This window comes from Rhea americana, unplaced genomic scaffold, assembly GCF_003343005.1.
Source record: "Rhea americana isolate MKP2758 unplaced genomic scaffold, rheAme1 scaffold_779, whole genome shotgun sequence".
Taxonomy (NCBI): domain Eukaryota; kingdom Metazoa; phylum Chordata; class Aves; order Rheiformes; family Rheidae; genus Rhea; species Rhea americana.
The window spans coordinates 1-11,966 of record NW_028186955.1 but is presented as its reverse complement, the minus strand read 5'-3'; the positions used below and the strand labels follow the sequence as shown (position 1 = coordinate 11,966).

At 38.6% G+C, this 11,966-nt stretch overlaps 1 protein-coding gene across 1 annotated transcript; it reads left to right on the top strand.

Moving 5' to 3' along the window:
• Positions 1 to 3,690: 3,690 nt before the first annotated feature.
• On the top strand, positions 3,691 to 8,165 carry LOC146585702 (small ribosomal subunit protein mS35-like; the record flags this gene model as incomplete). Its single annotated transcript, XM_085322464.1, has 5 exons — positions 3,691 to 3,710; positions 4,507 to 4,550; positions 6,496 to 6,710; positions 7,090 to 7,150; positions 8,050 to 8,165. Coding segments are annotated over exons 3-5 (321 nt in total), but the record flags the coding sequence as incomplete, so codon positions are not given.
• Positions 8,166 to 11,966: the final 3,801 nt, after the last annotated feature.

Genomic DNA, 11,966 nt, shown 5'->3' with positions numbered 1-11,966 from the left:
TGAAACAATGAAGAATGCTGAAGATCCTGCTATGCAAACACCAAATAATTCAAAAGCAGGAAAGGTTACATTATAAAATATAGTATAATATAAAATATAGTATTTTAAACAATTATATTGCACCTSCTAATAATAGTGCTGGCAGGATTTTTCTGTTTTTCTTTTGTAAAAAGATCAGTTGTGATTGTGTGGACTGTTTTCTTAGGTATATATCTGTAGAGTAAGACAGGCAGGATGGAATTGAGAGAGTCCTGATGGAAGATTTTAAGCGAAGCTCAATGGCTGCAGAGATCTTTCTTATTTAAAGTATTTATTTCCCAGTCTTAGCCCAGCATTAGTTATTCAAGTAATTCTTTACTTCTGTTGCATCAATAGTTTTCACAGTATCACTAACACAGATAAATGATGATATATGGTGATGAATCAGCTGACTGCAATGAATTCAGCACAGACAATATGGATTTGAGGATTTTCTTCAGTACCTTTTATTCATCTCTTGGAAAGTCAGGACTGTGTTTAGCTTGTTAAAACAAAGAAATCTGTGATATGACAATTTGACCAGTTTTAAAATAGCTGTAGAAAGGAGGCTGTCTCAAGTATAGCTATTCTTGAACAAGTTGGAATTCTTGAGAGCTGTTTATCCTAGCAACTAGAATATCCCRTAAAGGCTTTTCCTTAAAAAAAAAAACAAAAAACAAACAAAAAAAACTTCTGAAGTACACAGCTGAATGTGCACTTTCTTGAATAAACTCTAACAAGAACAGCAGTGTGTTGATCATGGACCATTCCACTGAAAGCTGACATTTAAACAACTACTTACAACTAATTTGATTCCTTTTAGGAAAAGCATGTAAAATGTGAAGAAGAGCTTAAAGGAAATGATTAAGTTTTGAAATTGGCATCCAACATATACAAGTGATCTACAATGAAGTCATGAAACAGGAACTCCTAGCTAACACACAATACCAGCAGGTGGATCTTGCTCTGCTAATGGCACTATGTTTTCAACAACAGAAGATCCCTTCCAAGGTCRCCCTAATGTAGAAAATAAATATGATACTATTCAGAGAGTTTCTAGTAAAAATAACTTAAATCTGTGAATATATAGCAGKACTTCAGAATGTTTGTGATAATGGTKAACATCCTAAGAGGTCAGTACAGCTGCCTAAATCATTGCTTAATATTTATGAAGTCCATTAAATACATTAAGCACTAATTATAAATCAAAGATTTTTCATACTTTAACATATGTATGGAGTTACATATTAATTCCATTCTTCATTTTCTCTTCATTATAAGATGACTAGCAAGGTTCCTGTCATGGACATACAAGTACAGCTGTGTGTGACGGTGTGCGTCTGAACCTTGACAATGAGACTTCATTGCGAGGTTAAAAGGTCTGATAAATATTCTGAACATGAAGATGCAATAACTAYCTTTTTATTGCCAAAGCAGGTACTWTTTATGAGCTACATAATACATCTCAGCATGTTACATGCTATTCTACTATATGTTAGTAGAACAATTTCATATGGCAGTATAATTACCATRAGGAACATAYGCTCYGTATCTCCAAAGGTGTRTCTGGGCATTATAGAACTATTCATGYTCAAGACAGACTCARCCTCTTAGGGTGCTCAGRCCCAATATCTCATTTAGATGCCTAGCATTCAGTGATCTTTGGAGAACTGAAACCTTACATTTTAGTGGCAAAATTATTTTCTTGAGATATTAAAGATTTATAGAATTCACTTAAATAATCTTGAGTTTATTCCAGTTACTGGACACTGTTTTCAAGATTTTGGACATATCTGATTTTGTCCTTGGTCTGAAGTCTAAGAAAAGCAGCACCATGTAGTCTAGATTTACAAACATGAGAGCATGATCATTTTGTTCCCATTTTGTATTTGGGCAGAGCAGAACTCATTCAAATTTGGTTGAAGAAGAAATTAAGTTCTGCGCTGGGAAGCAGAGTGACACCTCAGGACTGAACGAACATTCAATGTTGCACCACCTTCACAGTCCCAAACAGTAAAAGTCCTGCATGTTATTTCCCAACTGTGCCACTGAGAAGAAACTTAACCTCTCTAACAGCAAATGACTGCGTGGTAATTCAGGCAGCTTTGATTTTGCTGGTAGCAGAAAGATTGCCCCCACAAGGAGCTAAAGCTGTTAGCTGCCCTCTTACATTTACAGGTTTAAACATAAGGCTAGTGCTAGGTACAGGTTGTGACTTACACATTTTGTTCCAGATTGCTGACACCTGCTCTTTCATTTAATTCTGCCTTAACATAACTCCTCGGCTGCCTGAATTGWGTCATGCTTGCCTTGATTTGGCRTGTCACATCTTTTCTCTGGTAACCAYCMCCYAYTTTAGGGGTGCAGAGARAATAAGGAGTAACAAATGGGTTTTGAGAAGTTGTACTTTCACTTGTGAGACCAATAAATTGAATTCAGGACAGGAGCTGAAACTGCCTCCTCATCCCCAGCTGCAGTCTCCAGGCCTGCTCCTCAACCTGTTATCTTCATCTGTGGGATATAAAAAGGCAGATTCTGGCCAGCTAGGACTAGCCAGGATACAGGGGCAAGGCGATTTCTAAGCATTATGTCAAATTCCTCTTCTTTGCCCTTTATTTATTTCATCCCTCATTCGCGGAGAGGTGAGGAGGGGAGGGGAGGAATCACTTTGGGCGTTTTGCTCTGTCACGCGTTGTTTGGCCGTTGCCCCTCCTGCCCGAGCGCCTCAGCCGCTACCGCCCCTTCTCCCACCCCTTCTGCCTCTGCGAGCAGGCAGAGCCTATGAGTCACCCTTTCCAACCGTCCTGGCCCACGCCGGCTTCCGTCCTGTCCGGGAGACTTTCTTCTGTGCGAGTAGTAAAGATGGCGGGCATCACGGGGCAGTTGCGGGCTGGTGTTGGTTACTGGGCCGTGCTGCGGTCGAGCTATTCTTCGGGGCTGCGGCCTATGCCTCCGTACCCTCAGTGCGCAGAAGGGAAGGCAAGCAGAGGGAAGGTGAGAGGGGCCCGGGCGGCTCTGAGGCGGTTTCGGAGGGAGGTTGCCCCCTCCCTGCCTCCGCAGCTGAGATGTGTGAGCAGTTGCCCTCTGCTCTTTCCACCTTCGGGCAGTTCTTAAAGAAAGATTGGGTTGGCAAGGGCTTGATGGAGAGCTTTTGTTATAAAACACACTCTGCTGTGTGGGATGCAGGTTTTGTCCGAGTAGATATATGAAACAGCCTGAAGAAAGAAATTGGTGGTCCCTGGACTGATTATACAGGGTGGTTGTGCTTGTTACAGTGGACCTGCAGCACAGTGCCAGTTTTTAGGGCTTCCGGGTGAGATTTTTGTAGTTTGCTGAGGCATGGTATTTGTGTTATATGTTTGGCATCTGAGTCAGCGACTCGGCCTGTTCTGAGAGCCCAGATGAAAACTATGTTGGATGGGGTTGTATCAACATTTTTCTAAAGGTTAGGTAGGTTTTTATTTCTTGCAGATTCAGAAGTGGACTAGGTCACCGAAAGGACGTTTAAATAATGTCTGGTAGCGGGGCCCGTGGCACTGCAGGGTTAAAAGTTGACCTGATCTGAAATTTTAGAGTTTTGTTTTTTTAACAGAAACAACAAGATTGATGTGAATTAAAACAAGACTGATGTGAATAAAGTATGAATGGTTGAAAGCACTACAACAAATGGTAGGACAATTGATAAAGGAATGGTATGTATTTGCTGCTGCAGAGCCCCATATGTATGATTTAATTTTGATTAGTGCATAGTAAGAAGAGAAGGAACAGATTTGGAACCATAAAATACCTGCATTGGAAAAACAAAAGAACTGTGGAATTCAGGCATTTTTTCCAAGAGTTATAAGGAGTAAGTTAATTAGGCAAACAAACTAATAAGGCAAAGCAGCTCCAAACAGCTACACTTCAAGGGTACAAAGGCATATTCAAAAACCAATTTTTGGTCATCAACCAAATTAAACCGAGGAGATTAGGAGTTAGCTTGACAGTTGTATCCTTTGTCTTCTGTGTCATGATGATTTCAGGCAAGCCACTTGGACATGTGTTTTGATGCTTCTTAGTATTTGGATGCAAGAGTAGATGAAGTTTTGCATAGAGATTCTGAGAGAAAATCCTTCTCTATGAGATCTTGGGTTGAATTTTGTTACATTAACGTTCTGCAAAGTAGCTATTTGAATTCTGAGAAAAACTTGCAAGATCGTTTATCTCTTCTGAGGAGAGCCTTGACTGTTGAGAAATTAAGATCAAGGTATGAGCCAAACCCAGTTCATATATCACTGCAGTGATTTAGAGGGGAGGCCCTTTAATAGGTTTGAGACTAGAAATCCAAAATAGTGAACTTCAGGCGTACTTCAGACCAATTCTTCTGCTTCTGGAATGGCTGATTTGAGCTACTCTTTGTTACCTGGATGCATGTGAATGCGTGTGAATAAATGCTAATCTGAGTGCACAAAAGCAGATTCTTACTGTAAATATTTCTTTTTCTTTTAGCTTCAACACGAAGAACAAGCAGGACATTCCAATTCATAAGATCAGTAAGAAATGAAACTATTTACTGCTAATTCAGAGGTGTTTGAAAAGCTTTTCTGTGCTATCCATCTTATAATTTTGTTCAGGAACGTCTCCTACAACTGGTGAAACAATCCAGTGTGGCTAGATTCTAGAATTGGTACCTAAATTCTTTACTGCCTCAGCTGGCATGTAGCTGGGGCAGACACTGGAGGCCTGGGGCTGAGCTACAACGGAGCTGCTGGGGCATTGGGCAGGGATGCACACACACGTGCATGTGTGTGCAGGCCCCACATGGGGCTGGTCAGGGCCATTAGAGGTTGTGAAGTGCCCACCCCACCCCAGGCCCTGAGAGGGCAAATGCCTTCAAGGCTGTGTGTGTGTGTGCACCAGCATGGTCAGCCCATGGGCCGTTGTCCCTTCAGGGGTGTCCTTAACCCTTTTGGCCTGGAGCAGCCACCCCTGAGGAGAGTGTGCCTAGCCCCAGGCAGCTGCTGGGCTCTTCCTTAGCTCTGGTGGAGCAGGGCTGTCGTGGACTTCTCTGCAGGCCAGAAGTTTTGGCTCTCAGTGATAAAGCCACTGTTGGCATAGAATGTCGCTCTCACTCGCTCTCTGGCACTGCTGTTTGTGTGTGTTTCCGAGGCATGTGGGAAGAGGCTGCGTGTGTTGTAGGGCTCCTGATGCCCAAGATCCTGGGCAGGTAGCCAAGAGTGGCGCTGTTCAAGCAGTGCCAGGGTGCAGCTAATGGCTGGTCTTGCTGGGTAGCAGGCTGCAGGGAAGCCGAGTAGACACTGTAACTCAGTGAAGGGGGGGTGTTTTGGGGGAAGCAAGGTGCAGCATTGCTGGATCCTGTTGGCATTTCAGGGCCCAGCATGCCTTTTCCTGAGTGCCTGCCTTGCTTTGTCTTCTGGGAGGGAGCAGATGCAGGGAGGACTCTTAAGCTCAGGAGAGCTATGAGCCCAGATGCCTCACCTCTGTGCCACGTGTGCTCACTGTGGCCTAAAGGTTAGGAAAGGCCTATAGGCTAAGAAATTTGTGTTCTCATAAAGGCAAAAACATTAACAATTAGTTTGTACTAGGCCCAAATACTGCAGGCTTGAAAAGTAACTTAAAGTTTTGCTTAAAAGGGGCAGAGACATTTTAGTGTTATTTGCAGTATGATTTTACAGGATTTGTAGTGGTTGCTTTCTGATATAATCAAAAGATAAAAGTGAAATTGTTCTTATGCAGTAGAATTAAAACTGATTCCTGAGCATTTAATATTTGAGAATTTTGTTATTCTATGCATGCAAAATGTTAAAAAGAATATTTTACCATGTATTATGATTTTTAAAGGCAAATAGTAAAAGTGAACTAGTGTTCACTCCATTTTTGTTCATTTAACTACCAAGGACAAATTTACTGATACACGAAAGTAAGTCAGACTGCCTGTATCCCTTTGTGTTTAACACTTGTATATTGTTGTTATTGTTACTTTTCAAGAGCAACTGGCTTGATGGGAGCTTTGTTCAGTTATTGGAGGATATAAGCTATTACTGCAGTACAGTAGTATATTGTTCCTGTACTGGACTTTCTATAACACATCATTTCAAGGTTACTATGAACTTATTTAGACTTTCAGAATTCCATAATTTCGAAAATCCTGTAGTTGTCTTCCACCCAGCACTTAACTGCAAGCTCAATTTCCAAAAGCACCTAAGTATAGGTTTGATTTCTGCCCCCTCCCCCCAAAGTGACTTAGGAGAACCTGAGAAGATGGCAGGGTCTTTATTCTAAGTAATTCAGTAATAAAATGCAAATGAGTATTGGGAAAGGAAAAGCCTGTTATCCAAGTCTTGAGAGGCTCTCTGTTAAGAATTCCTTTAAAGCCAAATGACAATTTTTGATGTAAAAATACTTCTTGAAATTTCTAACTACAGGAACTTATTTCTAAAATAACATCTTACATGTGTTGTTACTGCTTTGTCTCAGGGAACAGCATATACCCCATCAAATTTCCGTCATTTTCAATGTGTTAGCATGCATCTCCAAGAACTGAGAGAATGGCTGTTGATCAGGACTGGAGCAGTGTTTATCCAACAGCAGCTGCATTCAGACCTGCCTCTGTGCCTCTTCCAATTCGAATGGGTTACCCAGTGAAGAGAGGAGTACCTCTGCCAAAAGAAGGCAACTTAGAGCTTATAAAGGTAAGATACATTCCACTGATGTTTGTCTTTAAAAGTTATTTTTCACTAAAACTGCATTGCTTTGATCAGAATGTTTTTTCCTAGATACTGTTTTCTATTAAATTATTTAATAAAGCTTCTGATGAATATTAGTGTAAGTAGCATATATAAATGAACAATGTCTGGTGACTTAATTAGGTTTATCATGCTTTTGATTTCTGTAATTAGGCTCAAGTCTTCTGCTATATCAGATTTGAGAGGAGAGTCATCTTCTACTAAACATATTGTACTACCTTGATTTGAAAATATAATCAAATTTAGGTAATATCTCTTTTTAATACTCTTATTTACAAGCAGATAAAATGCTGTTATTTTGGTAACTCGAATATATCTATTTCAGATTCCCAATTTTTTGCGTCTTACTCCTCCTGCAATTAAGAAACATTGTGCAGCTTTTAAGGGTGAGGCTCTTTTGTTGTTTTAGASAGTCTTTTGTAGTTTTGTTTTGCTTTTTTTTTCTTGTTTTAAAAACAAATTTTGTATTGTCTCAAAAGTCCAGGTGTAACTGTGCTATGATGCAGAAGGAGCAACAGTATCCACCTCTAAAGCTGGTTTCTTTTCCAGCTTTGCCGAACAAGACAAAAGTATATATGCTTTCTCTTTGCTGTACTGAGGTACATAGATGATGGGAAGAGATGTATTTTGATGTTTTCAGAGTACTAGTGATATTCTAATTTTGCCTATTAGGCCCTGCTTATACAGGAAAATTCATAGTTTAGTGTCTTAAGGAATTTGAGTGATGGGTATGACTTGCTTCTCAGATTATAGTCTGGTTTAATCATAGGTAATCAGTATCCTATCATTCTAGTACACATTTGGAAATATTGCTTTCCATAAAAGGAGCTTCAGGAACTTCATTTAACTCATGAAGTTAAATGAAAGCAATTACAAGTCCTGTGTCTGGGATGGGATAAGCCATGCATTAGACGGGCTTGAGGCCATGTGAGTAGAAAGCAGCTTTGCAGAATGGGCCGTGGGGGTCTTGGTGGGCATTTGAAAATTGAGCATGAGTCAGCAGCAATGAAGGCTAACTGCATGCTGAGTTGTATTAACAAAAGTGTAGCCAGCAGTTTCAGGCAATTTCCCCCCTATTCACCACTTGTGAGACTGTATTTGGAGTACTGTGTCCAGTTTTGGGAAACCTAGTATAAAAAGACATTGTAGTTCTGGAGTGAGTCCAGTGGAGACCCCACCAATTATCTAAATGAGTAAAATTTGATAAAAAAAAAAAATACTTAAAAGCACATATAGGAATAAATTAGCAAAAATATATTACCTGGATTGTCTTTTTATTCTTCAGATTTCTTCACTGAATGGCCAGGTGCTTTGGACAGGGATGAGAAATGTGAGCTGCATTTTCCTATTGAAATTGAAACAGATGATTTTTCTGCAGGGACATCTATTTGTAATCCCAAGGTGAGAGTGGTGACTTTAAGAGTAAGTAGTATTTTTGTGGTAAAAAACACACATTTGTTTTAAAACTCCAAATGCCTGTTTGGTCGATTTTTTTTGGGGGGGAGGGAGGGGGAACATTTGCAAGTATACTAGGTTTTAAGGAGTGTGGGAAATGGTTCGCTGAATGCCAAAAAAAAAAAAAAAGTAGGTTTCCTTGAATATGTAGCAGCATCTTAGAACTCACATTATAATGATATAAGTATTTATTTATAAATGAAGACCAAGCTCTGCTAGAAACAAAATAGCATATCTTCTGACAAATCAAATTTTCTGTAAAGCATACACAGGTGAAGTAGGCACAGTTTTAGGTTGTCAGTTGCATTGCATGGGGACTGTGTACTTTTTTACTAGAAGTATCACTAATAGAGCTTAGTTTTCTTTCTTGTTTATAAATAGTATGTTTTCTTGTTCTAATGCATTTCTAACTTTCACATTTCTAGATGCAGGTGTATATTAACACATGATGTTATTTGTAAATTTTGGTAAGGTATGGCTAAAAACATGGTAACAGTCTTCAAAGAAGAAAAACATTAAAAATCCAGGAAATAGTGTTAGGGAATTCTTAACTGTGTCTATACATCATTGTTTACTTTTTTATTTTTTTATCATTTTTATTTATTTATTTATTTAAGTTTTGCGGCTGATGAATAACCCTAAATATGTAGTTTTTAATATGGATGCTAAAAATAAATGTAGAGCTCAGTATGATAGGATATTTTCAGGACTTGCAAGGTGTATTTATTGCTGAGATTTTGAGGGCAATATATCAGGCCTTGAAATACAACACAGTATACTGATAGATCTGGCTTTATTAGAGTTTTGAGAGCTGGGTGCAGCTGTAAAATGCTAATAGGCGTAATGGGTCTTTTGCTTTGAAAACTGTTTTGTCTGTTACTCTGATAATTCTGTCTTCATCATCTTCTGACACTGTCAGCTCAAGTCAATTAAACTTTCTAGTATTTCCTTCAGTGTGAAAGTTAAATTTTTGCCAGGATGTTGTAGCTTTTTAATTTTAGTTTGCAGCTCAGTATATAATCCAGACTGCTGTTACGTGGTACCTAGGATAGTATGGTGAGATTCAGATGTAATATATGGAGTCATAAAGGTACAGGAAATCCCTCAGTGTGGTAACATCCAGAAGAAAAAAGGCTCTTTTATTTATTTTTTTTTGAAGGTTTTCTGACTAAAGGCGGAATTGAGATGCTTCATTTTGATACTAATGGTTTGGTCTGCAGCTTACTCTAAACAAAACAGTTTTCTAGAGGAGTTTTTGTTTAATGTTTTGAATAATTAAAACATTTTGGAATTGAAATCTTGTTTCTAGGTAACTTGGGCAAGGGACATCCAGATGCTACACATTGTATGACTCCTGGTAGATACTCTACAACATACCATGTGAAAACATTCAGAAACTTTGAAAGATGATTTAGAGAGTCTGGCTTTTAAAGAATATTCTCAAATTTTATGGAGTAGATCTGGTACTTTGGGGGCATGCTGAATCTCTCAGTGTTTTTGATTGCTGGCTATAAGTGGCTTAGTATTTGATGTCTCACATCAATTCTCTGATTTCTGTTTTATATACCTGTATGTTTTATGTATGTTTCGATTTTATATGCATAAGTATTGAAAGGTAGGTCATACAAATATGGTGCTATTAACGATCATTGAGTTAGCAGTGCTCTGGGCATCCATGTGTGTGCAGTAGAAGCAGCCTCAGGTTAGAAAAGTTAGGACTGCACTGTAGCTTTTGAACTTGTCTTTTGGAATGAGATTTGAGCCTATCCTAACAGCATCAGCGGGTAAGGTCAGTTATAGTTTTGTTGTTACTCTGTGCGTAAGTTAAATACTGCATGATACCATCTACTCAGAATGTCTATACACGCAGCATCTAGTCGTGACAGCTTCACACAGTAATTCATTTTTCTGTGGGAGTGCAACTTGCCCATTATATTGTAAAACTTTTTGGACTGAAATTCAATTTGTTTTGTCATTGACTTAACTGCATTTCACACAGCCCTTAGCAGTAAACTCCCTCCATATATTTTCATTGAATGCTAGAGTTTAACCTTTTATCTCTTAATCTCGATCTGTGGTTGAGAACAGATAATGTACAAATTTCTATACATAATAAGAAAATGCAGTGTATCTGTTTGAGAATAGAAATCTCTGACTTTGTGCTGTTTTGTATCTGTACAGGAGGAGGTACACATCTGATCCCTTTACTCCCGTATTTAATTGTCTATGGTAGAGTAATGCTAACATAAGTAAGTCAGCCACTGCGTTACAGGTTGGGGAAGGAATTCAGCTGCTCAGAGAACCAGCCCTGAGTTAGTGTGTGTGAATATCTTGCTTTCTAAATCCTGTAAAATGTTATGAGATCTAAGTATCTTCTGTTAGATGTGGCTGTTGAGAACAAGGTGTTAGACTAGGGGTCACTTATTCTGCAGCGGAGAAGATGATTCAAAATGATACATAAAGAAGCATATCTGTGTTATCGTATCTAAATCTGTCCACTAATATTAACTGGCGTTGGTATTTGTAAGGCACTAAATAGATGTAGTTATGAATGTTTAAGAAAAAAAAGGGGAAGGGTTGGAGGGGGAAACAAAAACAGGACAGCCATCTGTACACTTGTTCATTTACAGCTGTTCTTATTCCAGACTTCACTAATAAATTCTTCCTTTGATGTACTCTGATTAATTCTCCAACAAGAAAATCTGTCTAGGGAGGAGACTGGGATTTAAAGATAAAAGCATATGACAGTGAGTCAGGCAGTGGTTGAGTTTGTATTTTTGAGTGTTTGAGCATTTACTATTTCTTCTGTTATAGAATATCATAACATTTCTACGTCTCTGGTGGCTCTTCATGTTAAGATTTCTCTTTTGTCTCATACGCGTTTCTATTTTTTTCTAAAGGAATACAACTTCTGACTTTTTTTTTAATCCAGGCTCTGACTGGAGATGCTTCCACCTCCCCCCCACCCCGCCCTGTTTCTTATAGCTTATTACCACTATTTTTTGTCATTATATTTATCCCGGTCTGTTCCCAAATGGAATTGTCCAGGTTGTGSTAGACAGCCTAGCAGTACAGGATTTAAAACAAAACTTTAAAACTACTGTTCTTTGTGGAAAGAAAGCTAGTGCTCCTTTTCACCAGTATTCCAGAGGTGCATAGTAAATGAACATGTCTTCCTTAACAAGGTGACATTTTTCACCTAGTAAAGTGAGTACTGATTTTAGGACCTTTTTTCCCCCCTCCCCCAAGGTTAGAATTTTCAGTATTGAAATAAAAGCAGGAGAAACTTCTGGATTTGTTAGGTTTTATTTAACTATTTAGTTGTAGTTTCAAACTCAAAAAACCCCAGGATCAACCTATGATAAGGCTCAAAGTTACAATCTGCTATTTATAGTTTTAATGTAAATCTACTTATGATACATAGACCTCTCTGGCTAAGCAGCTTGGAAATAGTTTTCTGAGGTGCTAAACCAACTGTTGACAGTAGTGGCTACTTCTGCAGATGGAAGACAATGTTTTATTCATTCGTATTCAACTAACTTAGTCAAAACTGACAAATCAACTGTGGAAACTGAAAAAATAGCAAAGTTAAATGTAGTCATAACTGGTAATAAGTTTAAGTAGGTGCTGGGGCTTTATGCTTAACAGTCCTAAGATACAGTAAACAAAGAATTTCTTTAGTGGAGAATTAAATGGGTATTTCCCTTTGTTTACATTAAAATAGCTATTAAACCTAGATAAATGAAG